General features: G+C 49.5%; 1 protein-coding gene across 1 annotated transcript; it reads left to right on the forward strand.

The window, feature by feature from the left end:
- Positions 1 to 3919: 3919 nt before the first annotated feature.
- On the forward strand, positions 3920 to 15757 carry TIRAP (TIR domain containing adaptor protein). Its single transcript, XM_062197328.1, has 4 exons — positions 3920 to 4022; positions 10612 to 10770; positions 12447 to 13040; positions 13592 to 15757. The coding sequence occupies exons 2-4, from the start codon at positions 10704 to 10706 to the stop codon at positions 13609 to 13611; spliced, it is 681 nt and encodes a 226-aa protein (XP_062053312.1). The 5' UTR covers positions 3920 to 4022; positions 10612 to 10703; the 3' UTR covers positions 13612 to 15757.
- Positions 15758 to 24597: the final 8840 nt, after the last annotated feature.

A 24597-nucleotide genomic window follows, 5' to 3' on the forward strand; every position in this document is an offset into this window, starting at 1 on the left:
CCTTCTGTTCCCAGTGCCTGCAGGCAGTGTGCTTGTAAAGGGAACAGGTGGTGGATGCGTCCGTCTATCTGGCCGACATTTATTCAGCCCCAACGCCAGGCCAGGTTCAGGGCTACATCTTAGAGTGTACCAGCAGGCAAGGCTTCGCCAGAGCTTTCATATCTCTGTCCTGCTCCTCCTCCCCTGGACCAGACACAGTGTGACCTCTGCAGTGCTGGGGTAAGCACAGGGCTCCTCCAGCCTGCGAGGTGGCAGTGGGGACTAGAAGGGAGTTTCTCCATGAAGTTCCCTAGGGAAGTTGAGCTCTGAGCTTTTTTTTTTTTTTTTTTTTTTTTTTAAGATTTATTTACTTATTTGAGAGGCAGAGTTACAGAGAAAGAAAGAGCAAGAGAAAGAGATGTTCCATCCATTGGTTCACTCCCCAAGTGGCTGCAATGGCTGGAGCTAGACCTATCTGAAGCCAGGAGCCAGAAGTTACTAGGTCTCCCACAGGGGTCTGAGTACCTGGGCCATATTCCTCTGCTTTCCCAGGAACATTAGCAGGGAACTGGATCGGAAGTGGAGCAGCCCGGACTTGACCCTTGGCGGCCATATGGGATGCCGGTGCGGCAGGTAGAGGCTTAACCCACTACATCCAGCAATTTGCTATGGCCTGGGAAAGCAGTGAAAGATGGCCCAAGCCCTTGGGCCCCTGAACACCCCAGGGAGACCCAGAAGAAGCTCCCAGCTCCTGGCTGCAGATCGGCGAAGCTCTGGCCATTGGGGCCAATTGGGGAGTGAACCAGCAGATGGAAGACCCCTCTCTCTCTCTCTCTCTCTCTCTCTCTCTCTCTCTCTCTCTGCCTCTCTGTGTAACTCTTTCAAATAAATAAGTTTAAAAAAAAAAAAAGAAAAGAAAAGAAACATACTGCTCACAGCCCTAGAGGCTGGGGAGAACAGAAAGGGCTCGCTCTCTGCTGCAAAGATATCAGTGTCTCACTGCCTTGTCACATGACGCAGAGGTTAAGGGAGCTCCCTTCAGCCTCTTACATGGGCACTCATCCCATTCACGAGGCTCCACGTGACTTAATCATTTTCCAGAAGATCCCGCCTGTTAATAGTGTCACATTAGGTGTTAGCTACTGACCACACCAGGATCCAGCCTGACTTTCTGGCCAGATTGGAAGGAGAGGGACCAGAGGCTGAAGACCCATGCTAAAAACCTTGGATTTTATCTGTGGGCAGGTGCCAATGCTGAGTTCTACTTATCTATCCATCCAGGTCTCCCACGAGGGTGGCAGGAACCCAGGTCCTTGAGCCATCGCATTGCCTCCTGGGTCTGCATTAACAGGAAGCCAAGATTGAAAGCAGATCTGTGACTCAGTTGCTCTGATAATGGCACATAGGGGTCTTAATTGCTAGGCCAAACGACCACCCCCACTGCAGGTTTTTTTTTTTTTTTCCAAAGATTTATTTATTTGAAAGTCAGAGTTACACAGAGGAGAGGCAGAGAAAGAGAGAGGTCTTCCATCCGCTGGTTCACTCCCCAATTGGCTGCAATGGCCAGAGCTGTGCCAATCTGAAGCCAGGAGCTTCTTCTGGGTCTACCATGTGGGTGTAGGGACCCAAGCACTTGGGCCTTCTTCTACTGCTTTCCCAGGCCATAGCAGAGAGCTGGATCGGAAGTGGAGCAGCCGGGACTCAAACCGGCACCCATATGGGATGTGGGCACTGCAGGCAGCAGCTTTACCCACTACACCACAGCTCCGGCCCCTGCAGAGTTTTACATAGGGTAGTGACATGGTCAGAATTCCCCCTGGGTACCTGTAGAAAACACGTTAGGGTGTCAGGGCAGGAGGCAAGGATTCCAGAGGGAGGCTGCTGCTGTTGCTCACCTGGCAGAGACAAGAGGAGCCTGTGCTGCCACAGTGAGCAGCAGAGGGTCCAGGAGGTGACAGCAGCAACAAGAAACAGGGTCAAGGAAGACTCCCGGGTTTCTGCTTGGACAGCTGGACCGAGGGATGCCTCTCAGAGAGTTGAGCACCAGGGAGGCACAGTGAGAGGGACAAAAACCAGGAGTCCATGCTGCGTGCAGGGTGTGCAGTATCCAGAGAAACTTTCCTCACAAGGGGTTGGATCCCTGGCATGGCCAAAGGGCGACGATCCGAGCTGGGACAGAGAGAGAGGCAGCATGCAACAGGGTGTGGTCACTTCAGGAGGAGAGAAAAGCAGGGAGCCACGCGGGGAAGCTGGAGGGACCCTACAGACATCTAAGAGACCCAAGAGCAGGTGCCCAGAGAGGCAGGAGAAGAGCCAGGAGAGGGTACTGTCATGGACGTGAAGGAGGAAGTGGTCAGTGGCACTAAAGGACACACATGCATCTGGACTCACAGCACGTCGGTCAGTGGTGACCTTGGAGGGAGCAGTTGCAGAGAAAGGGAAGTTGAGTGGAAACAGAGACAGCGGGTAAAACTTCATAAAGAGCAGCGCTTAGGGAGGGTGAACCGGAAAAGATGTGACCCTGTGCCAGAGTGCCAAGTGGAAGCGTGAGAGCTAAAGTGCTGACGCAGAATAGGAAGGGACGCGGTGCTGGAGAGCCGGAAGGAGCCTGCCAGGGCCCGGCTGGGGCTGGTCAGGCTAAACCAACATCCGGTTAGCCCTGTCAGGTGTCCAGCGTGTCTGCAGGCACTTAGCCCCCTGCCACACAGACACGCCAACGTGAGGTCCAAAGGGGCCTCTGGCGGCTCACCCAGATGCTTCTCTCTTCAAGGCCACAAGGCTACATTTAAAGGATACATGGGAAGGGGGACTTTGGGTGCCGTAGTTGTGCTTGGGATGCCTGCATTCCATATCCAGAGCACCTGGTTCAAGTCGCAGCTCTGGTTCCTGCTATTGTGCACCCTCGGAAGCAGAGGTCATGATTTAGTTACTTGGATCCCTGCCACCCATAGGGGAGAACTGGATTGAGCTCTTGGCTCTGGGCTTGGGCCTGGCCCCTGGCTGTTGTGAGCATTCGGGGTAGTGAACCAGCAGATGGGCAATCTGCCTCTCTCCCTTAAAAAGAAAAAACGCATCCTGGGCACTCCTACTCCACACTGTGGTAGACACTGAGGGTTGCATCTGTGCACTGTTAACTGTGCAAGGGCCAGGGCGGGCCCAGTTAAACTCCCTCCACCCGGCATCATTCCATGTTCACAGTGTGAGCACTGGCATACCCTGGGCAACCGCTCAGGGAGATGAGCCGTGGCGAGCTGGCTTCTCACCTGCACTTCCAGGGCTCCAAGGTGTGGCAGGCACGGGAACCACGCGTGCCCTGCAGAACTCTGCTAGTGCCTAGCGTGGGCAAAGCACTCGCGTTGGGCTCCCCGCCGGCCACACTGCACAGCCACGAGGGGCTGCCTCTGCCTCCCGCCCTGTCCAGCACTGACCGTGTGGGACCCTCAGGAAAGGAGTTTAATGTCCCCAAGCCTCACTTTTCTCTGAATATAAACAGGAAAAGGGCCGCACTGCCCCCTTGCAGGATAGCAGCGGATGAAACGGATGAAATTAGGGTTTCTTTCCTTCTTCCTCACCTAGAACAAAACTCGGCTTTGAAACGTGGGTGTCCTGCGTCGGGGGACGCCGGGGCTGCCTTCCCCGTGCCGCGCGGTGCCCGAGCGCCTTCTAGGGTCGAGACGCGGCGCCGGCGGCGCGGAGGAGGGCGGCGCCGGGTCCCCGCGGCGCTTCCGGGCGCCGGGCCTGCGCGCCACTTCCCGGGAAGCCGGCGCGCGGGGAGCCCGGAGCCGGGGCCGGGGCTCTGCGGGGCTCGGCGCGGCTCGGCGGCGCCGGGCGGACGTCGGACAGCGGGGATCCGCTGGCTGCCCAGCCCTGCCTGGCCGCAGCCCGGGCACACCTGCCGGCCCCAAGAGACCGCCCTCCTCTGGCCCGCTGCGTCCACCTGGCTGCCGCCAGCGCCCAGGACGCGTGAGCTGCACGGCGAGACCCTGCGAGGAGGCTGGCACTGTCGCTGCGGGCTCTGCGGGGCTGGTGCAGGGTCACCACAGGTACGGTCTCTCCCGACTTCCTGCTCTCTCTGGCCACAGCCTCTACCTCTCGCTCTCCGCGCTGTCTCCGCGCACGGCTCCCTCGCGGGTGAGGAGCTTCTCCTCCGCGGCGTTGGACCTCTGCCGGGTGCTGTAGGGACAGCCGTGAAGGGACCGGCTCGGTCCTCTCGTCCTCCTGGAGCCCGGTAAACCTGACCCCAGTGCCGCCGACAGAGGGGAAGCGAGGAGCGGTCCGGCCGCCACACCTAGCTCAGCGGACACGGGGTCACGAATGACTCAGAGGAAGCTACAGCTGATGATTTTATTTATTTATTTATTTTTTAGACTTGAAAAAAACACTGGCGACGTAACACACACAGATAAGTACCCAAATCCTAAGGGTACCTCTTAACCGTTTTCCACAAAGCTATAATTCTCTGTGCAACCTGCCCTGGAACATCAAATAACACATTCCTAGCCCTCTGCTTCCCTGCCACGCCCCTTCCAATCCCAGTGTGCAAGGAACAGTAGCTACGGTCTCTTTGCCTGTTTTTAGGCTTTTAATCCGTAACAGCAAGTACCAGGTCCTCTTGTGCAGCAGGTGTCTGGCACTGAATATGTTTGTGAGGTTTGCCCGGGCTGTGTTTGGCAGTAATGCATGTATTCTCTGTGATGTATGCCAGTCCGGAGTATGGCTGCACCAGGAGCTATTGATCCATCCTTCCGGAAGGCTGAGTTCCTGGACAAGGTTGTTTCCAGTTTGGGGTTATTTTGAATAATCTGTGCGTCTTCTGGTGAACACATGGAAGCACTCTTACTCGTTGAAGTAGAATTTCTGGGTTTGTGTGTGTGTTCAGTGTTAGTGTATAATACCACACAGTTCTCTAAGTAGTGGTACCAATTCATGCTCCCACCAGCAGTGTAGGAGAGTTCGTATGCCTTCACATCATACCAATATGTGACACTCTCTCTTTTTCGTGTAGTCATTTGTTGAGGGCATAGCAGGAGTGTGTTGAAGTTTTAATTTGCATTTCTCTGATGGCCGGGTGAAGTGTGCCGCTTTTTATTTTTTTATTGTGCATTTGAATATCCTGTTTAATTCTTCTGCCTATTTTCTAATAGGTTATCTCGTTTAAACTTACTAGTTTGCAAGGATTATTTTTTATTTTTTTTAAATTTATTTTTATTTATTTGAAAGGCAGAGTTGAGAGAGAAAGAGAGAGAGAGAGATCAATCTTCTATTAGTTCACTCTCCAAATAGCCATAATGGCTGGGACTGGGCCAGGCCGAATCCAGTAGCTTCATCCAGGTCTCCCACATGGGTGCAGGTACCCAAGCACTTGGGGCATCTGCTGCTGCTTTTCCCAGGGCATTAGCAGGGAGCTGAATCAGAAGTGGAGCATCAGTGCCTTAACCTGCTATGCCACACGCCAGTGCCTGTAGGGGTTCTTGAAATGTTTGGGTATGAGACATTTATTGGACATGTACTTTTTAAACTTTTCTCTTAGTACATTGCCTTTTCACTCTGTAAATGATCTCTTCTGGTGAACAGAAGCTCTTCATTTTTATGTTTTCCAATCTTTGATTTTTCTCCCTTTATGGTTACTGTGTGTAGTTTGCAAGCATCTTGGCCTACCCCAAAGTCAGGGAGATAATTTCTTATGTTTTCCTCTAACAGCCTGATTGCCCAACCACTCACACATACAGTCATCCTTTGAATAATCTGTGCGTCTTCTGGTGAACACATGGAAGCACTCTTACTCGTTGAAGTAGAATTTCTGGGTTTGTGTGTGTGTTCAGTGTTAGTGTATAATACCACACAGTTCTCTAAGTAGTGGTACCAATTCATGCTCCCACCAGCAGTGTAGGAGAGTTCGTATGCCTTCACATCAAGCAGGATTGCTTCCAGGGACTCCCTGCATGCCAACACAACTCGGAGGACACACACTTTCATTGTGTAAAATGTCATGGCATTTGCATATAACCCATGCACAGCCTCCCATATCCTTAATTTATTTGAGAGGCAGAGACACAGAAAGAGAGAGAGAGCTCCCATTTACTAGTTCACTCCCCAAATGTCCACAATGGTCAGGCCTAGGCTGGGCTGGAATCTGGCACCAGAAACCTAATCCAGGTCTTCCCACATGAGTGTTGGACAGAGATGCAACTTCTCGAGCCATCACCTGCTTCCTCCCAGGGTCTACACTGGCAGGAAGCTGGAGCTGGAAGACAGCTGGGAATCAAATCCAGGTAAGGGATGTAGGCACCTTAACCACTCGCTAGGGCAGATGCTTTTCTTCTCGCATATACTTTACTTATTTATTCTTAAAAATATTTATTTATTTATTTATTTATTTATTTGAAAGGCAGAGTTACAGAGTGAGAGGGAAAGGCCAGAGAGAGATCTTCCATCTGCTGGTTCACTCCTCAAATGGCTGAAATGGCTGGGGCTGGGCCAGGCAGAAGTTGGGAGCCTGGCACTCCATCCATGTCTCCCATATGATTGGCAGGGGTCTAGGTGCTTGAGCCATCTTCCACTGTTTTGCCAGGTATATTAGCAGGGAGTTGGATGGGAAGTGGAGCATCCAGGTCTCAAGCCAGCCTCACAGGTGGCAGCTTAAGCCACAACACTGGCTCCATATTGTATGAACTCTTGAAAAGCACAAGAAGAAGAAAGCCTATAAAAAGCCACACAGCAAATCAAAGACTAGACAGAGCTAATCATTAGACCTTCCATTCTGGAGATTCACGTTCATTATCTTATCTGCTTGACAGCTATATCTTGCTATAGGATATTTATTACTAAGTCCTGGGAAGATTAAAGCATGTTTGGCTGTGCGATTGCTCCACAGCCTTGGCTACACAAAAACTGAGAAGTAACCAGGAAGATGGTTGGGGTTTAGACTCTAGGAAGTAGCTGTGTTTGGTTCCTGGAACTTACCTGCCGTGTTGCTCAATGATCCTGTCAAAGACACTGTTCCTTCCTGTGTTTAAACTTTTGCGTAACGGTACTTATAAGGTCTTGTCCTACCCGCTTCCATTGACATATGCTGTTGGACAGTACTGGGTTTTTTTCTTCATCAAGCAGCAAAAAAGGCAATTATCCAAAATCAGCGTGTGTTGCCAAAAGAGGAAGTTATTTCACAAAATGACAACTGTTAACTTTTTAATCTATACATGTTAAGTAGATTAGCATATGTTAATCTACATGTTATATTACTTTTTTTTTTTGACAGGCAGAGTGGACAGTGAGAGAGAGACAGAGAGAAAGGTCTTCCTTTGCTGTTGGTTTACCCTCCAATGGCTGCTGCAGCCGGCGCACTGTGGCCAGCGCATCGCACTGATCCGAAGGCAGGAGCCAGGTGCTTATCCTGATCTCCCATGGGGTGCAGGGCCCAAGCACTTGGGCCATCCTCCACTGCACTCCCTGGCCACAGCAGAGAACTGGCCTGGAAGAAGGGCAACCGGGCCAGAATCCGGCGCCCCGACCGGGACTAGAACCCAGTGTGCTGGTGTCGCAGGAGGAGGGTTAGCCTATTGAGCCACAGCACCGGCGTTATGTTACTTTTTAACTTTTAGAATATCATTTTGAAAAAAATCAAATGATTCTCCAATTTGTAACTGTATCAAGAGCAAATCATGAATTTTTAAAAAAGATTTATTTTATTTATTTGACAGGCAGAGTTACAGAGACAGAGGGGAAGATAGAGAGAAAGAGGGAAATTTTCCATTTGCTGATTTACTGCTCAAATGGCCACAGCAGTTAGGGCTGGGCCAGGCTGAAATCAGAAACCTGGAACTCCATCTGGGTCTCCCACGTGGGTGCCAGGGGTGCAAGTACTTAGGCAACCTCTGCTGCTTTCCTAGGTGCATTAGCAGAGAGCTGGATGGGAAGAAGAGCAGCTGGGACACGAGCAGGCACTCCTATGGGATGCTTATGCCACAAGCAGTGGCTTAACCCACTGTACCACCACAGTGTCAACCCCAGCAAATAATGAATCTTAAAATTAAAACAAAATTGGGGGGCCAGCACTGTGGCATAGTGGGTAAAGCTGCCACCTGCAGTGCTGGCATCCCATATGGGTGCCAGTTCAAGTGCTGGCTGCTGCACTACCGATCCAGCTCTCTGCTATGGCATGGGAAAGCAGTAGAGGATGGCCCAAATCTTTGGGTCCCTGCACCCACATGGGAGATCCAGAAGAAGCTCCTGGCCCCTGGCTTCGGATTGGCACAGCTCCAGCTGTTGCGGCCAACTGGGAAGTGAACCAGCATATGTAAGACCTCTCTCTCTTTCTCTCTCTGCCTCTGTCTCTCCTTCTCTCTGTGTAACTCTGACTTTCAAATAAATAAATAAACCTTTAAAAATAAAATTGGGGTGGGCAAATGGAATAACAGTTAAGCTGCTGCTGAGATGCCCACATCCCATATCTAACCGGCTTCCTGCTAATGTGCACCCTGGGAAGCAGCAGGTGATGGCCTACGGACCTGAGTCTCTGCCACCCACATGGGAGACCTGGATTGAGTTCCTAACTCCTGGTTTTTAGCCTGGACCAGCCCTGGCTATTGCTGGCATTTGGGGAGTGAGCCAGTGGATGAGAGATCTCTGTCTGTACCTCCCTGCCTCTCGAATAAATACATTTTTAAAAATTCTAACATAAAATAATGTTGAAAGTATTTACATAAAAACTAAGTGATACTACGAGGACGTCTATCACTGGAGGAGACACAGCGTCTTGAGTGGCTGAAATGAGATGTCTAGTGGCCGCAAACTCTGACCAGGGAAACAGACCACATGGTGGGGCCGGCACGGCAGCCACAGTAGCCTTCCTGCTAGGTTGTCTGAGATCCATAGATTAGCAAGGAAAAGAAACTCACAGTGGTACTGATAGTCCACTCGTGGTGTCCTTGGCGTGGTTTAGTTCTTTTCTCTCAAACGTCGTCTCTGCTTCCTGCACACATCCCCCCTCTTCTTTCTGCCCCCATTGCTGTTGCAATGAAAGTTTTTTAAAAATATTTATTTATTTGAGAGACAGTTACAGTCAATGAGAGGGAGAGACAGAAAGATCTTCCTTCTGTTGTTCCACTCCTCAAATGGCCACAACGGCCGGATGCACCAATCCAAAGCCAGGAGCCAGGAGCTTCTTCCAGATCTTTCACATGGGTGCAGGGGCCCAAGGACTTGGCCATCTTCTACTGCTTTCCCAGGCCATAGCAGAGAGCAGGATTGTAAGTGGAGCAGCCAGGACTAGAACAGGTGCCCACATGGGATGCCAGTGCCACAGGCGGAGGATTAACCTGAGTCACAGCGCTGGTCTGAAAGGTTTGGTTTTGATTTGAACTTTGATAGACGTTCATGAATCCTTAGCATCCCTTATCTGATGTCCAACACTGGCTGACTTTCTTTAAACTGTGGGCCCTCTGACTTTAGCGAGTCTAATGGTTCGACTCATATCTGTGTGCGTTCCTAGAGGCCTTGGTTTTGAGCTCTGCCGATCTGGCAGAAGGTGAGCAGGCAGCCCTCTGCCTGCTGCTCCATGATGCCGGAGCCAAGTTCTCTACCCACCCTCCACCTGGAGAAGTGTCTCCAGGATACCACAGCTCCTCCAGGATCTGCACTGGGCTCTGCTGCATGCTAGCTTCCCCTCGGAACCTAGGCTGGAACAGCCTCCACTACCGGGGCGGCCCTGTTGTACTGGGAAGAGAACGTGGCCAGACACTCATCTGAAGCCTTCTAGGCCCTTTGCATTTCCATATAAACACAGAAGCAGTTTACCAAAACAAGAGCGAAACCAAAAATCCCCTGAAATTTGGGCTGGCAATAAAATGAAGATCAGTTTGGGGAAGAAATGAATGCTACACTATTGAGTCTTATAAACCATAAGCTTAAAACATCCCTCTTCTATCTAGATTATTTTAAATATGTAGTCACCCATATTTTTGAGCACTTGTCATATGCCAGACACCAGTGGCACTTTATGTAAATTATCTCAGTACTTTTCACAATCATGCTGAGAAGAAGTAGGTTTTTAGTATTGCAGTATGTCCACTTCACAGATGTAGAAACAGATGTTTGGTAAGATTGCAAAAGGCCATGGTTAGTAAGAGGCGAGGCTTGGGGCATCTTCACTACTTTGTGAGCTCTTTGTGCTGGCTGCTGAAGGGTGGCAGGCAGGCAGGGAGAAAAAATCTCCCGCTGTGCTCTCTGTACTGCCCAGCCTGTCTGCCTGCATACATAATGACGCACGCCAACAGCAGCTGTCCTTGTCTCATTCCAGCATTTTCACCCAAGGCCCTCTGAAGAGCTGCCTGCCAGCCATTTCTTCCCCAGCCCCAAATGCGATCCTGGCTGGGTGCAGCATGGAACAGCCACTCTTCTGGTCACGCTCAGCCCCTACTTGGAGAGTCTGAATGCGCACCCAGATCTGGGTGTATCTTGAAACCAGCTTCAGTCACAGAGGCGTCTGTCTCTAGTCCCATGACGGGTGAAGGACTCCCTTAAAGTCCGGGCCTGTCAGGCATTAGGGAGATACCAGAACTTCGGGTGCCCACACGGGGCCCGAGAGCAGAGTAAATACAGCTTTCGTGATTCCTCTGTCTCTGTCCCTTATAGGATGGCTGTTCCACGGGGTCAAGGCTGGGTCTCCTCCCTTCTCTCGCTTTCCTGATGCCTGGTCTCACAGGGATGGTCGTGAGCCCTACACGATGGCATCATCGACCTCCCTCCCAGCTCCTCGCTCCCGGCCCAAGAAGCCTCTGGGCAAGATGGCTGGTGAGTAGAACCAGGCTGCTGAAAGTGCTGCTGTTGCCAAGAGTGTAGTCCCCAGTCTCTGCGTGGGTCACGGGGAGGCCCGCCTGCTCCAAACACTGGGGAGATAGGAAGGCTGAAGGCAGAGGAAGCTCCTGGCCTAATTTCATGCCCAATGCCTTGTGGAGAGGAGGAGAGGAAGGCATGTTTCAGTTGCATCTTCAATTCTGGAGGTGCAAAGATATTCCAGGGCCTGCTCAGCTGATTGCCCCAGCCTGGGAAACCTGGTGCTGAGTGCTGACCCTTGTTTCTCTTGTCACAAGGAGCAGAGAGAAAATGAATCACACCCCAGAATATCAAACCGTCCTTACCAAAAGCTGTGGAAGCTGAGGGGTTTTGGCTTTTAATTCGTTTATCCTCACTTTGCCTAAAAGGCAAAGAGACAGAGAGATGACAGAGATCTCCCACCTGCTGCTGATGCACTCCCTAGATGTTCATGACAGCCAGGACTGAGGCTGGCTGAAGCCAGGAGCCCGAAACTCAATCCAGATCTCCCCCGTGGGTGGCAGAGACTCAGACACTTCAGCCATCACCTGCTGCCTCCCAGGTGTGCATTAGCAGGAAGCTGGACTGGAAGTGGAGTAGCCAGGACTGGCACCAGGCGCCCCGATATGAGCTGTGGGCATTCCGAGTGGTGAACTGACCACTTTGACAAATGCCCACCCTGAAGCTGCGTTTTAATGCCATCCTGGGTGTTTCCCCCATTCCAGTCGCTGCATTCTCTCAGGTAACCACTGAAAGGAGCACATTCCACAATGTGTGTTTGGTGACACACAGAGCAAGCAGCAGGCCCAGAGTCGGTCTGTGCGCCTCACTCGCTCTGGCGCTCGTCAGGAGCTCTGAGCAGTAGTAGTCCTCCTCCATCTTTCCACGTTGACCATTTAGAAAGTATCGAGGATTCCTCGGTGCCAGAGCAGTGCAGGTTCCCCCTGGTCTTCCTTCTCCACGGTGGGTAGCCCATCACAATCTAAATTCCCCTCCCCTCTTGCTGGAAGTGGACTGAGGGACTGACTCATCCATGCTAACATAGCAGAGCTCTGCTGACCACCCACAGGTGCCAGTCAGCCAGCTCTGGTGGGAAGTTCTGCTGTGGGGACAGGGTGGTGGGGTGGTGGTGGACTGACGGTACCAGATACCAGAGGCCTGGAGCAGGCAAGGCCACTGATCATCAGGCAAGAAAAACTCTCATGTAAGAACTGCAGCAGTCCCACCTATTCCCCGAACCTTTCAAGCTAGACGGGGCGTTTAGGCAAGGCCCTGGTGATGCATAAAAAAACAGCAGAGCGTGTGCAGGCTTTTGGCGCTGGGGTTGACACTGCCTGGGATGCCTGCATCCCCTAGCAGAGCGCCTACGTTTGAGTGCAGGCTCTGGCCCAGATCCAGCTTCCTGCCAGTGCACACCCCAGAAGGCAGCAGGTGATCCTCCAATACTTGGGCCCCTTGCCACCGACGTGGGACACCTGGCTGGAGTCCCTGGCTCCTAGCTTCGCCTGGCCCAGCAAGAGAGCTCTGTCGCTCCCTGCCTTTAAATAAAACAAATAAATGTTTAAAATGAGATTGTTTCATTGAAAACAAACAGCAGAGCAGAGGGTCTCTGCGAGGGAGGAGGGAAGGGGACTGAGCCGCCTTTCTCCCCGCAGACTGGTTCAGGCAGGCCCTGCAGAAGAAGCCTGCGAAGATGCCTGGCTCCCCAGAGAGCGCCCCCAGCGACAGCCCGCGAACCCCTTCGCAGGCAGGGCCCGCGCCCTCGGGCCTCAGTGCCAGCACCTCGCCCGCCCCGCCAGCGGCACACGAGGGCGCCTGCAGTGGCAGCGGCACTGGCACTGGCCGCTGGAGCCGGGACTACGATGTGTGCGTGTGCCACAGCGAGGAGGACCTGGCGGCCGCCCAGGAGCTGGTCTCCTACCTGGAGGGCAGCGCCGCCAGCCTGCGCTGCTTCCTGCAGCTGCGCGACGCAGCCCCGGGCGGTGCCATCGTGTCTGAACTGTGCCAGGCGCTGAGCAGCAGTCACTGCCGCGTGCTGCTCATCACCCCGGGCTTCCTGCGCGACCCCTGGTGCAGGTACCAGATGCTGCAGGCCCTGTCCGAGGCCCCAGGTGCCGAGGGCCGCACCATCCCTCTGCTGTCCGGCCTGTCTAGAGCCGCCTACCCGCCCGAGCTCCGGTTCATGTACTACGTGGACGGCAGGGGCCCCGACGGAGGCTTTCGCCAAGTCAGGGAAGCCGTCCTGCACTGTAAGCATCGGGGTGGCCCGGGACGGGGTGGGGCCGCTGGGTTCCCTGGCTCACGGCGCATGCTCCAGGGAGGACGGCGTTTGAGTTCCAGCTCCTCACTTAGGAGCACGTGGGAAGGCACTTAGTTATTTAAGTGCTTTTCAGTGCGTCGGCTTCCTCACTGCCCAGCAGGTGCATGTCCAGGACATGGCCGAGCAGGTGTCAAGGACAGGTAGGCAGGTGCATCCCCAGCCCTCAGCAGGTGTCAGCGAGCAGTGGCCTGGACTAGGGTTGGGTTTCTCTCACTTGGGTCAGGTTGGAGGTGTCCAGGAGAGCTGGGCAGGCACCAGAAGGGACGGCACTTCAGTAAGGGAGAATGGCACCAGGTCGTGGGAAAGCATTGAGGCCAATGAGTGTATCCATCAGAGCCAGGCATTGTCTGCTTGTGGTTTGGAAGTAACAGCATACAGAAAAAGGTGGGGAGAGTGTGGAGGGGGCGGGGCTGTTGGGAGGACCAGAGATGCGGGGGTGGGGAGGGTGACAAGCCTTTGATTCTGTTGGGTCTCTCTCAGATCTACGGACCCTTGGTTGACACTTCTCATGGCATCGTGGGACCCGGTTGGAGTAAAACTGGACATAGAGGCCCATGCAGGTCCTTGGCTCCAGCAGATATGACGAGGCATCAGGAGCCAGAGTCTGCAGCACCTTGTCCATGACTTTGGGAGGTCCATCAGGCTTGCCTTACTGTGGCCTCCCAGGAAGGTCAAGGGGAAGTCAAGGACTCCCCCAGGAAGGCCATGAGGAAGATGGGGCTTCCCCCCAGGAAGGCCATGGGGAGGCTGGGGACTCCCCCGAGAAGGCCACGAAGAAGCCAGAAGTTGGAGGTGGTGGTGGGTGGTACGAGGTGGTACTGTTGCTGTGGGGCTTTGCAGTATTTTGCCTCCTGGCTAACCAGACAGGAAACTGGGCGTGCACCTGTTTTCTTCCCCTGCAAGCAGACACTGGTGCAAACAGGCTGCAGGCCTTCAAGAGGATGGCCTCCTAGTAGCCTGGGGCAGCCCAGAACGTGAGCCAGGGGAGAGCAGAGGCCAGGGATGAAGCCCCTCCCACCCACACTACTGCTGCTCTCGTCCTGAGGCCCAGGCCCAGCCCCAGAGCCCTACATGCTGTACTGCATCTCACTCACTGCACTCAAGTCACTAAATACAAACCTGGAAGCTATTCTGAATACACAGGAGAGGGGAGGGTGAAGAGAAGGAAGTCAGGACTCTGCCCCTTCACTGGGGATCCAAAGTGCCCCCTTCAGCACCCCATCTCCTCCATCCTGTGACCCCTGGTGCTTTCTCAGTAGCTGCCTTCACCTTTGGACTGAGGTCTCCTCGGGCAGCACCGTGTTCCTCGCAGGAACATTCATTCAGCTGTTCTCAGTAAGTTTGTTTTTGAACTGAAAAGGAGTTTATTTCCCGCAGTGGGGACTTTTGTGCCTCATCTCTCACCTCCCACATCGTGTGCCCTCTTTGAACACCTTTTACTTTTACAATTACATGTGATGTTACTAATTGGAGAAGGACTAAGGAATGATACCCACTCATGGGGCCCCCAGCCAGCTTAGGAAGCAAGACCTCACCCTTCCTACTGCTCTCCGTGCCCTGGATGACACGCCCTCACTTCCCACATTGGGAATAACCACTCTTCCAGATTATTCTTGGTCTTTCTCTGTAACGTCCCTCCATCCCTCCCAGCACCTGGTGTCGGTGTACAGGCTTCGCGCTGACGTAAATGGCATCAAGTCTGTATTCTGTGGAGTCCTGACCCCATTTGCCCTGTGTTGGTGGGGCTTGCCAGTGCTGATGGGTGCTGCTCCCACTCTGCCCTTTTATAAATAAACACAGCACCGTTGACTCACACATTTTTCTACAAAAGGATACTCAGTTGTTTCCAGTGTTCTGCTATTAAAAACAATGGGCCTGTGAACGTCTTTGTACCTGTTTCCATAAGCAAGCTTTTCTAGGTCTTAGGCTAGATGGGGGAGCAGCTGGGTGGTAAAGGATATGCATCTTCTATTCCACCAGGTGATGAGGTTCCTTCCAAATTGCTTGTGCCAATGTATGTCCTTGCTCTTGATGGATAAGATTTCCCAACCTGTCGTGTTCTGGCCAGTAATGATGAGCTCTCAGGTTTTCAAATGTTTACAACTTTGGTGGGTAGAAACTGGTATCCTATCATCACATCCTTCTCCTTTTAACCGTTTTTATGAAAAACTGCATACACACATGCACAGGAGAGTACATATTATATATTAAAAGGAAAAGGGTTGACAGATCCCCATATACCTATCACTCTGCTTCAAAAATTACCAACTCATAGCTCATTTCATATCAATAATAACACACCCGTTTTCTCACTCCCAGATCATTCTGAAGCAAATCTCAGGCATTTTCTAGTCCTATATATTTAGGTATATATCTCAAATTATTAGAAAATTTTTAAAAAGGAATGATAATCTAACAGTCTCTTTTAAAGAACAAGTTTCGTTTTTTTCTCAATATAAAATAGTTTACCTATTACTCTGTGGTCTGTGTTTTTTGTACCTGACATCCTTCCCTGCTCGTGGAGTTTCTTCTAAAGCATTTCTTTTTCATATTTAGGTCTTCCATCCACCTGGATTTTGTTGCTTAGGTTTTTGTTCTTGTTTTTTCCCTCTGTTTGATTAAGACTCCTTTCCTGACAAGTACATCCTTTCCCCCCACTGGCTGTGTTATCAAACTGTCCTGTATTGTCTGTGGGAGCTTCTATTTACTTAACTCTGTGTGGGTGCCATACTGGTGTATTACTTTTTTTTTTTAAAGGTTTATTCATTATTATAAATAGAGTGACAGAGACACAGAGAGAGGCAGGCAGAGAAAGAGAGCTTCCATCCACAGGTTCACTCCCCACATGACTGCAGTGGTCGGGACTGCAGCAGGCTGAAGCCCCAGGAGCCAGGAACTCCATTCATGTCTCCCACGTGGGTGGTAGGGGTCCAGGTACTTGGGCCATCTTCTGCTGCCTCCCCAGACACAAGAGCAGGGAGGTAGATAGGAAGCAGAACACCTGGGACTTGAGCCATCATGTTCCAATACAGGATGCTGGCATTGTCAGCAATGTCTTAACTGCTGTGCCACAACACTGACCCCTATTGTTATTTTTTGATAAGCCTTGAAAGCTTGTAGGTCAGTTTTTCTCACTTATTCATAAGAAGCACTTTGATTTTCTTGTTCTTGTACTCTTTCATATAAATTGTTTATTCAGTTTGTCAGGTTCCAAGAAAAATCTCTTAGTGTTTTTATTAGACTTATATTGAATTTATGAATGTGTTAGGGGAGAACATTTTTATGATAGAGGCTTCCTAGCTGTAAAAATACTATGTCTCTGGGGCCAGTGCTGTGGTGCAGTGGATTAAAGCCCCAGCCTACAGCGCCAGTATCCCATCCACCAGCATCCGATCAGCTCAGCTCTGGCTGTTGCGGTCACTTGGGGAGTGAACCAGCAGAATGAAAGACCTCTCTCTCTCTGGCTCTCCCTCTCTCTGCAATAAAAAAATGCTATCTCTTGGGGCCTGCACTGTGGTATAGCAGGTGAAGCCCCCACTTGTGGTGCTGGCATCACACATGGGTGCCAGTTTGAGTCCCAGCTGCTTCCTGCTCCAGTTCTCTGCTATGGCCCGGGAAAGCAGTAGAAGATGGTCCAAGTGCTTGGGCTCCTGCACCCGTGTGGGAGACCAGAAGAAGCTCACATTGACTAGTCAGCTTTGGCAGTTGTGGCCACTTGGGGAGTGAACCAGCAGATAGAAGACTTTCTCTCTCTTTCTCTGCCTCTCTGTAACTCTTCTGCCTTTCAAATAAATCAATGAATCTTAAAAAAAAATAGTTTGTCACCACTTAGTTTTTAAATGTATACCAATAAGGCTTTATAATATTTTCCAAATTCATCAGCCTCATCTTTTATTAGACTTATTCCTTAGTATTTCATGTTTTCCATTGCTGCTGCAAAAGCTATTTCAAAATTATACAAATTTGTATGTATTCCTGGTAAAAAGGATTATAATTTATTTTGCTTATTGATCTAATAATACAGTTCTTTTTTCTTTAAGACTATAGATTTCATTAGGTTCCTATAAACAGTCATAATTTGCAAAACAAAACCCTCAGTTCCTTTTTTGTCCTTCCATGCTTCATAGGCCCCCAGTAAAATGTGGAAAGAAAGGACAGTAGTGGTAGTGGGCATTTGGCTTCGGCCTGGCCTCACCTGGCCATTATGGCCACCTGGGGAGTGAACCAGTGGATAAAGATCTCTGTCTCTCCCTCTCTCCCTGTAACTACCTTACAAATAAACAAATAAATCTTTTTTTAAAAAAAATCCTTAGACCACACATTGTAAATCTATGTTTCAGAATTTTTTAAAACAAAAAGATGAAAAGAAGAAACACCATATTATCTCAATAGAAGCAGAAAAAGTATTTGACAAAATTCAATATCCATTTGTGATAATGAAAAAAATTCCATTAAGTCAGGTTTTTTTAAAGACTTTATTTATTTATTTGAGAGGTAGAGTTACAGACAGAGTGAAGGTGAGACAAAGAGAAAGGTCTTCCACCTGCCAATTCACTCCCCAAACTGACACAATGGCTGGAGCTGAGCAATTGGAAGCCAGGAACAGGAACTTCTTCCGGGTCTCCCACACCCCAGTACTTGGGCCATCTTCTACTGTTTTCTCAGGCCATAAGCAGAGAACTGGATTGTAAGAGGAGCAGCCAGGACACGAACTGGTGCCCATATGGGATGCTGGCTCTAGAGGTGGAGGCTTAGCCTAATACACCACTGGCCCTAACTTAGTGAGACTCTTAAGGGTATAATTACCAGAGAGATTTGGGAAACCTTCTAATAAACAAATTATAAAACAACTACTGTATAAAAAGTTTATAAACTTTTACTTATGTCTTATTTAATGAACTCACGTTTAACAATTATGTTTGTAAAATTTCATGAGACGTTAAGTAAAGGTAGTCCTCATAAACAGATAAACTGCTTGATTTAAGACTCACTTAATGGGCTTGGGCCCCTGCACCCACGTGTAAGGCCTGGGAGAAGCTCCTGGCTCCTGGCTTTGGATCAGCTCAGCTCCAGCCACTGCAGCCACTTGGGGAGAGAACCAGCGAATGAAAGACCTCTGTCTCTGCCTCTCCCTCAGTAACTCTACCTCTTAAATAAATAAATAAAATCTTTTTAAAAAAAAAAGTTTCACTAAGCTAAGTGCTGGACAATCATTGACTAGATCCTTTTCAAATAAGATAAAGTAGTGAAACATTAAATATTGAACATAAGGTTTAAAAATTATCTATCTTTGCCTTTTTATTACAAAGGAAATAAGGATATTTGGAGAGGGCAGGCATTTAGCCTAGCAATTCAGACTCCTGCATCCCATATTGGAGTACCCTGGTTAGCTACCTGGCTCCTGACTCCAGCTTCTTATGAATGGCAGATCCTGAGAAGCAGCAATGATGGCTCAAGTAATTACATTCCTACCACCCAAGTGCGAGATCACATGGAGTTCCTGGCTCCTGGCTTTGGCCTGGCCTAGCCCCAGCTGTTGTGGGCCTTTGGAGAGCAAATCACTGAATCAGCCAATGGGAGATCTCTGTATGTATGTCTGTTTCTGTCTCTCTGCATCCCAAATAGATGAAAATGAAAAATATCTGAGTCTGTAGCAGGTAAAACCACTGCCTGCAACAACGGTATGTCATATGGGCACTGGTTTGAGTCCCACATGCTCTACTTCCAACCCAACTCCACGCTAATGCACCTGGGAAAGCAGCAGAGGATAGCCCAAGTACTTGGGCCTCTGCACCCAAATGGGAGACCAGGAAGAAGCTCCTGGCTTCAATCTGGCCCAACTCTGGCTGTTGTGGCCACTGGGGAGTGAACCAGTGGATGGAAGATTAAGATTTCTCTCTCTCTGTCTCTCCCTCTCTGTAATTGTGCCTTTCAAATAAATAAATCTTAAAAAAATAAAATAAGGGCCATATTGTGGCTCGTGTCTCAGTGGTTTAATGCCTGTGATGCAGGCATCCTATATGAGCTCAGGTTCAAGTCTTGGCTGCTCCACTTCAGATCCAACTCCCTGCTAATGTGCCTGGAAAAGCAGCATAAGATTGGGCCCCTGCTACCCATGTGGGAGATCCAGATGAAGCTCCTGGCTCCAGTCTGGCCCAGTCTAGGCCATTGTGGCCATTTGGGGAGTCATCCACCAAATGGAAGATCTCTGTCTCTGATCTCTAACTCTGCCTTTCAAATAAATAAGTAACTCTATAAAACTACAATAAAAAGTTGTGCTGTGAGGAAATATGTATTTCTTTTTTGAAATTTTATTTTCTATTTATTTGAGAGGCAGAGAGACAAAAAGGGGGAGTGAGGAAGGGTAAGAGAAAGCATTCCAATTGGCTAATTCACTCCCCAAATGCCTGTAATGGCTGGGACAGGACTAGGGCCAAAACCAAGAGCTAGGGATGTAATCCAGGTCTTCTGTGAAGGCAAGATCCTAACCACTTAGCTATCACTTGCTACCTTCCAAGGTTTGCATTGGCAGGAAGCTAGAATTGGAAGTCTGAGTTTAGAATCAAACCCAGGTACTCTGATGCAGGATGCTAAATTTAATTAGCAGACCAAATATTTGCCACAGGAAATATAACCTTTTTTTTTTTTTTAAAAAGAAGTTTGCTTTTAAAGTTTATTTATTTTTATTTCTTTGAAAGGCAGAATGACCTGGAACACTCCCCAAATACTCCCAACAGCCAAGGCTGGGTCATGCTGAAGCCAGGAGGCATGAACTCCTTCTGGGTCGTCCATGTGCATGGCAGGCACCCAAGTACATAAGCCATCATCTGCCTCCCAGAACGTGCATTAACAGGAAACTGGATCAGAATTGGAGGTGGGACTTGATCCTAGGCACTCTGATATGCAATGTGGCCATCCCAAGTGGCAATGCACCACAATGCCTGCCTTGAAACACATTTCTAAGAGACTATAAAATAGTGTTAATCTACAGAATGCTAGAACAAAAATTTTTTAAAAAATATTTATTCTTCATTTGAAAGGCAGGGTTTACAGGAGATATTTTCCATCCACTGGTTCATTCCCCAAATGGCCACAATGGCCAGAGCTGGACTGGTCCAAAGCTAGGAGCTTCTTCTGGGTCTCCCATGTGGGTGGCGGGGGCCCAAGGACGTGGATCTTCATTGCTTCCCAGGCTATCAGCAGGGGCTGGATTGGAAGTCAAACAGCCAGGACTTGAACTGGTACCCATATAGGATTCTGGCTTAACCCACTATGCCACAGTGCCGACCCGTAGATCACAATTCTTTTTTTTTTTTTTTTTTTTTTTTGACAGGCAGAGTGGACAGTGAGAGAGAGAGAGAGAGAGAGAAAGGTCTTCCTTTGCCGTTGGTTCACCCTCCAATGGCCACTGTGACCGGCACGCTGTGACCGGTGCGCTGCGGCCGGCGCACCGCGCTGATCCAAAGGCAGGAGCCAGGTGCTTATCCTGGTCTCCCATTGGGTGCAGGGCCCAAGCACGTGGGCCATCCTCCACTGCCTTCCCAAGCCATAGCAGAGAGCTGGCCTGGAAGAGGGCAACCGGGATAGAATCCAGCACCCCAACCGGGACTAGAACCTGGTGTGCCGGCACCACAAGGTGGGAGGATTAGCCTGTTGAACCATGGCGCCGGCCCACAATTCTTAAAAATTAAAATTGTGAGACTGATGTGACACAGAGGGTTAAGCTGTTGCTTGTGATGCCAGCATCCCTTATTGGAGTATGGATTCCAGTTTCCAGCTGCTGTGTTTCCAATACAGCTCTCTGTTCATATGCCTAGAAAAGCAGTGAAGTGCATGGGGCTGGTGCTGTGGCTCACTTGGTTAATGTGGCACTGGCATCCCATATGGGCACCAGGTTCTAGTCCCAGTTGCTCCTCTTCCAGTCTGGCTCTCTGCTGTGGCCTGGGAGGGCAGTGGAGGATGGCCCAAGTGATTGGGCCCCTGTACCCACATGGGAGACCAGGAAGAGGCACCTGGCTCCTGGCTTCAGATCGGCGCAGCGCCGGCCGTGGTGGCCATTTGGGGGGTGAACCAATGGAAGGAAGACCATTCTCTGTCTCTCTCTCTCACTGTCTGTAACTCTACCTGTCAAATAAATAAATTTAAAAAAAAGAAAGAAAAGCAGTGATTGTGCTACCACCCATGTAGAAGACTTAGATGGAATTCTAGGTTCCTGGCTCCAGTATGATCCAGACCTGGGTATTGTATCCATTTGGGGAGTGAACCAGCAGATGAAGCTCTCTCTCTCTTTCCCTGTCACTCTGCCCCTTTTTTTTTTTTTTTGATCAAAACATGATTTAAATCAGAAACCTCCTACCACAGCAGCCAGGAGGGGGGATCTAAGAGAGGAGGCCACCTCTGCCTGTCAAATAAATATTTTAAAGATTATTTGTAATTAGCATATGTAATTGCTAAAAATAAAACTATAAACAATTATGTGTGCAAATTGTACAAGGAAAATAGGATGTATTTTTGGTGGTGACAGCTGTAAGACACACATGAGGCTACTTCTTGTTGAAGGAAACATACTTCTTTCTGGTTTAGAGGTTAATGAATAGTGGGAGGAATGATAAAAACAAAACCAATGGATATAGAAAACTGAAAGAAATTAAAAGAAATCTTATGTGGTTAAAATGATTAAAATTGAATTTATTATAAAGACTTTTTACATAAGCTTTGCAGTGGGTGTTTTGGTGCCACCACTTGGGACATCTGCATCCCCCATCAGAGTGCCTGTAATTGAGTCCTCCCTCTGCTATACACATCCTGGAAGGCAGATGATTATGGCTCAAGAACTGACCCCCTGCCACCCACAAGAGACCCGGATGGAGATTCCTGGTTCCTGGCTTCAGTCTGACCCAGTCCAGGCTGTTGTGGGCATTTGGGGAGTCAACCAGTTGATGGAAGAGCATTTTCTCTCTCTCTCTCTCTCTCTCTCTCTCTCACCTACCTTTCAAACAAAATTTGACAAATAAGCATTAGGAGCAGGCACTGTGGTATAGTGAGTAAAGTTGCCACCTGCAGTGCTGGCATCCTATATAGCTGCTGGTTCAAATCCCAACTACTCCACTTTTGATCCAGCTCTTTGCTAATGGCCTGGGAAAGCAGCAGAAGATGGCCCAAGTGCTTGAGCTCCTGCACCCATGTGGGAACCCAGAAGAAGCTCCTGACTCAACTTTCTGTCTCTATCTCTCTCTGTACTCTGCCTTTCAAATAAATAAATAAATCTTTAAAAAAAAACTTAAAAAAAAAAAAAAGCATTATTGGGGTTGGCGTTGTAGTATAGTGGGTAAAGCTGCTGCTTGCAATGCTGGCATCGCATCACATGTTGGCCCCAATTTGAATCCTGGTTGCTTCACTTCCAATCCAGCTCCCTGCTGATGGCCAGGGAAAAGCAGCAGATGATGGCCTGGGTGCTTGGCCCCTGCCTTCCACACGGGAGGCCCAGATGAAGCTCTTAGCTCCTGGCTTCAGTCTGGCCCAAACCTGGTGGTTACAGCCAAACAGGGAGTAAATCAGCAGGTGGAAGATCTCTCTTTTTCCAAAAAAAAAAAAAAAAAAAAAAAAAAAAAAAAAAAAAAAAAAGGATTAATGGTAGGTGTTTTGCAGTCCAACACTGGTTGGAATACCCATGTCCCATGTCCCATATCAGAGTATTGGCCTTGAGTACCAGTTCTGGTTCCTGATTTACCATCCTTCCAGCAGGGGTGATGGCTCAAGTAACTGAGTTTCTGCCCCCAATATGGGAAACCTGGATTGGGTTCAAAGTGCCTGGTCTTATCCTGGCCCAGCCCTGGCCATTGTAAGCATATGAGGAAGATGAGAATCTCCCCGTGAACCAAAGGATGAGAGCCCTCAAACTCTGTCAAAAACAAAAAGATAATATCAAAAGTACACTGATGTAAAACTAGAATTTGGCCTTTTCACTTGAAAACAAGATTTTCATATAATAATTATGAGAGTGTATTTGCTTTGTTCATGTTTTGAGCAAACTGCAGGAGGGAAAGAAGAAAGATTCTGTGTTTTCATTGATATAATTCTCTGTGTTTATGGTGTCTTTTTCATGTCTTTGGTAACTTGGAAAAACTGAGTTAAAGAGAAAAGGTTTGGAGCTGGCACTGTAGCATAGTAGGTTAAGCCTTTCCTGCAACACTGGCATCCCACATGGACACCGATTCAAGTCCTGGCTGTTTCACTTCTGATCCAGTCCCTGCTGATAGCCTGGGAAAGCAGTGGAAGATGGCCCAAGTCCTTGGGCCTCTGCACCCAGGTGGAAGACCCAGAGGAAACTCCCAGCTCCTGGCTTCCTATTGGCTCAGTTCCGGCCGTTGCAGCCATTTGGGGAATGAACCAGCAGATGGAAGACCTTTCTCTCTCTCTCCCTCTGTCTATAAGTCTGCCTCTCAAATTTTAAAAAAATTGAATTATGGGGGCTGGCGCTATGGGGTACCGGGTAAAGCCACCGCCTGCAGTGTCGGCATCCCATATGGATGCTGGTTTGAGTCCTGGCTGTTCCACTTCCCATCCAGCTCTCTGCTATGGCCTGGGAAACAGTGAAAGATGGTCCAAGTCCTTGGGCCCCTGCACCTGCTTGGGAGACCTGGAAGAAGCTCCTGGTTCCTGGCATCCAATCAGCGCAGCTCTGGTGGTTGCGGCCAATTGGGAAGTGAACCAGTGGATGAAGACCTTTCTCTCTCTGCCTCTCCTTCTCTCTCTGTGTAACTCTGACTTTCAAGTAAATAAATAAATCTTTTTAAAAAATTGAATCATGAAGAAATATAATAAATAGATCTGTTAACAAGTAGTGAGAACAAAACAGTAAGAAAAAACTTTTTTTAAAAATAGAGAAAAGGTTTTAGGGCAAGCATTTGGGCTAGTGGTCGGTGCTTGTACTTCATACTGGAGTGCCTGGATTTGATACCCACCTCTGGCTCCTCACTCCACTGTCCTGCTAATGCAGAGCCTGGGAAGCAGCAGTGATGGCTCAAGTAGTTGGGTTCCTGCCACCAGGAAATCTGGATGGAGTTCCTGGCCTGGCTGGGGGCCTTCTAGGGAAGTGAACCTGTGGATAGGAACTCTCTCTCAAAATAAATAAATATTTTAAAAGAGAGAGTTAAGGTTTTTGTATAACTATCACTTATGTATTTTCTTTTAAGATTTATTTCTTTGAAAGTCAGACAGGGAGAGACAGAGAGAGACACATCTTCAAACCACTAGTTCACTCCCCAGATGGTTGCAATGTCTAGGGCTAGGCCGGGCCAAAGCCAGGAGCCAGAAGCTTCATCTGGGTCTCCCATGTGGGTGGCAGGGGTCCAAGTACTTGGGTCATCTTCTGCTGCTTTCCCAGGTGTATTAGCAGGGAGCTGGATTGGAAGTAGAACAGTTGGGACTCAAACCAGCACCTACATGGGATGCCAGTATCTCAGGCAGCAGCCTAATCCAGGGCA

The sequence above is a fragment of the Lepus europaeus genome, chromosome 7 (assembly GCF_033115175.1).
Source record: "Lepus europaeus isolate LE1 chromosome 7, mLepTim1.pri, whole genome shotgun sequence".
Classification (NCBI taxonomy): Eukaryota; Metazoa; Chordata; class Mammalia; order Lagomorpha; family Leporidae; genus Lepus; species Lepus europaeus.

Coding starts and splice junctions, on each gene's coding strand:
- TIRAP (XM_062197328.1), top strand. CDS start 10,704: ATGGCATCATCGACCTCCCTCCCAGCTCCTCGCTCCCGGCCCAAGAAG. Junction 10,771..12,446: donor GCCTCTGGGCAAGATGGCTG/GTGAGTAGAACC, acceptor TTCTCCCCGCAG/ACTGGTTCAGGCAGGCCCTG. Junction 13,041..13,591: donor CAGGGAAGCCGTCCTGCACT/GTAAGCATCGGG, acceptor GGTCTCTCTCAG/ATCTACGGACCCTTGGTTGA.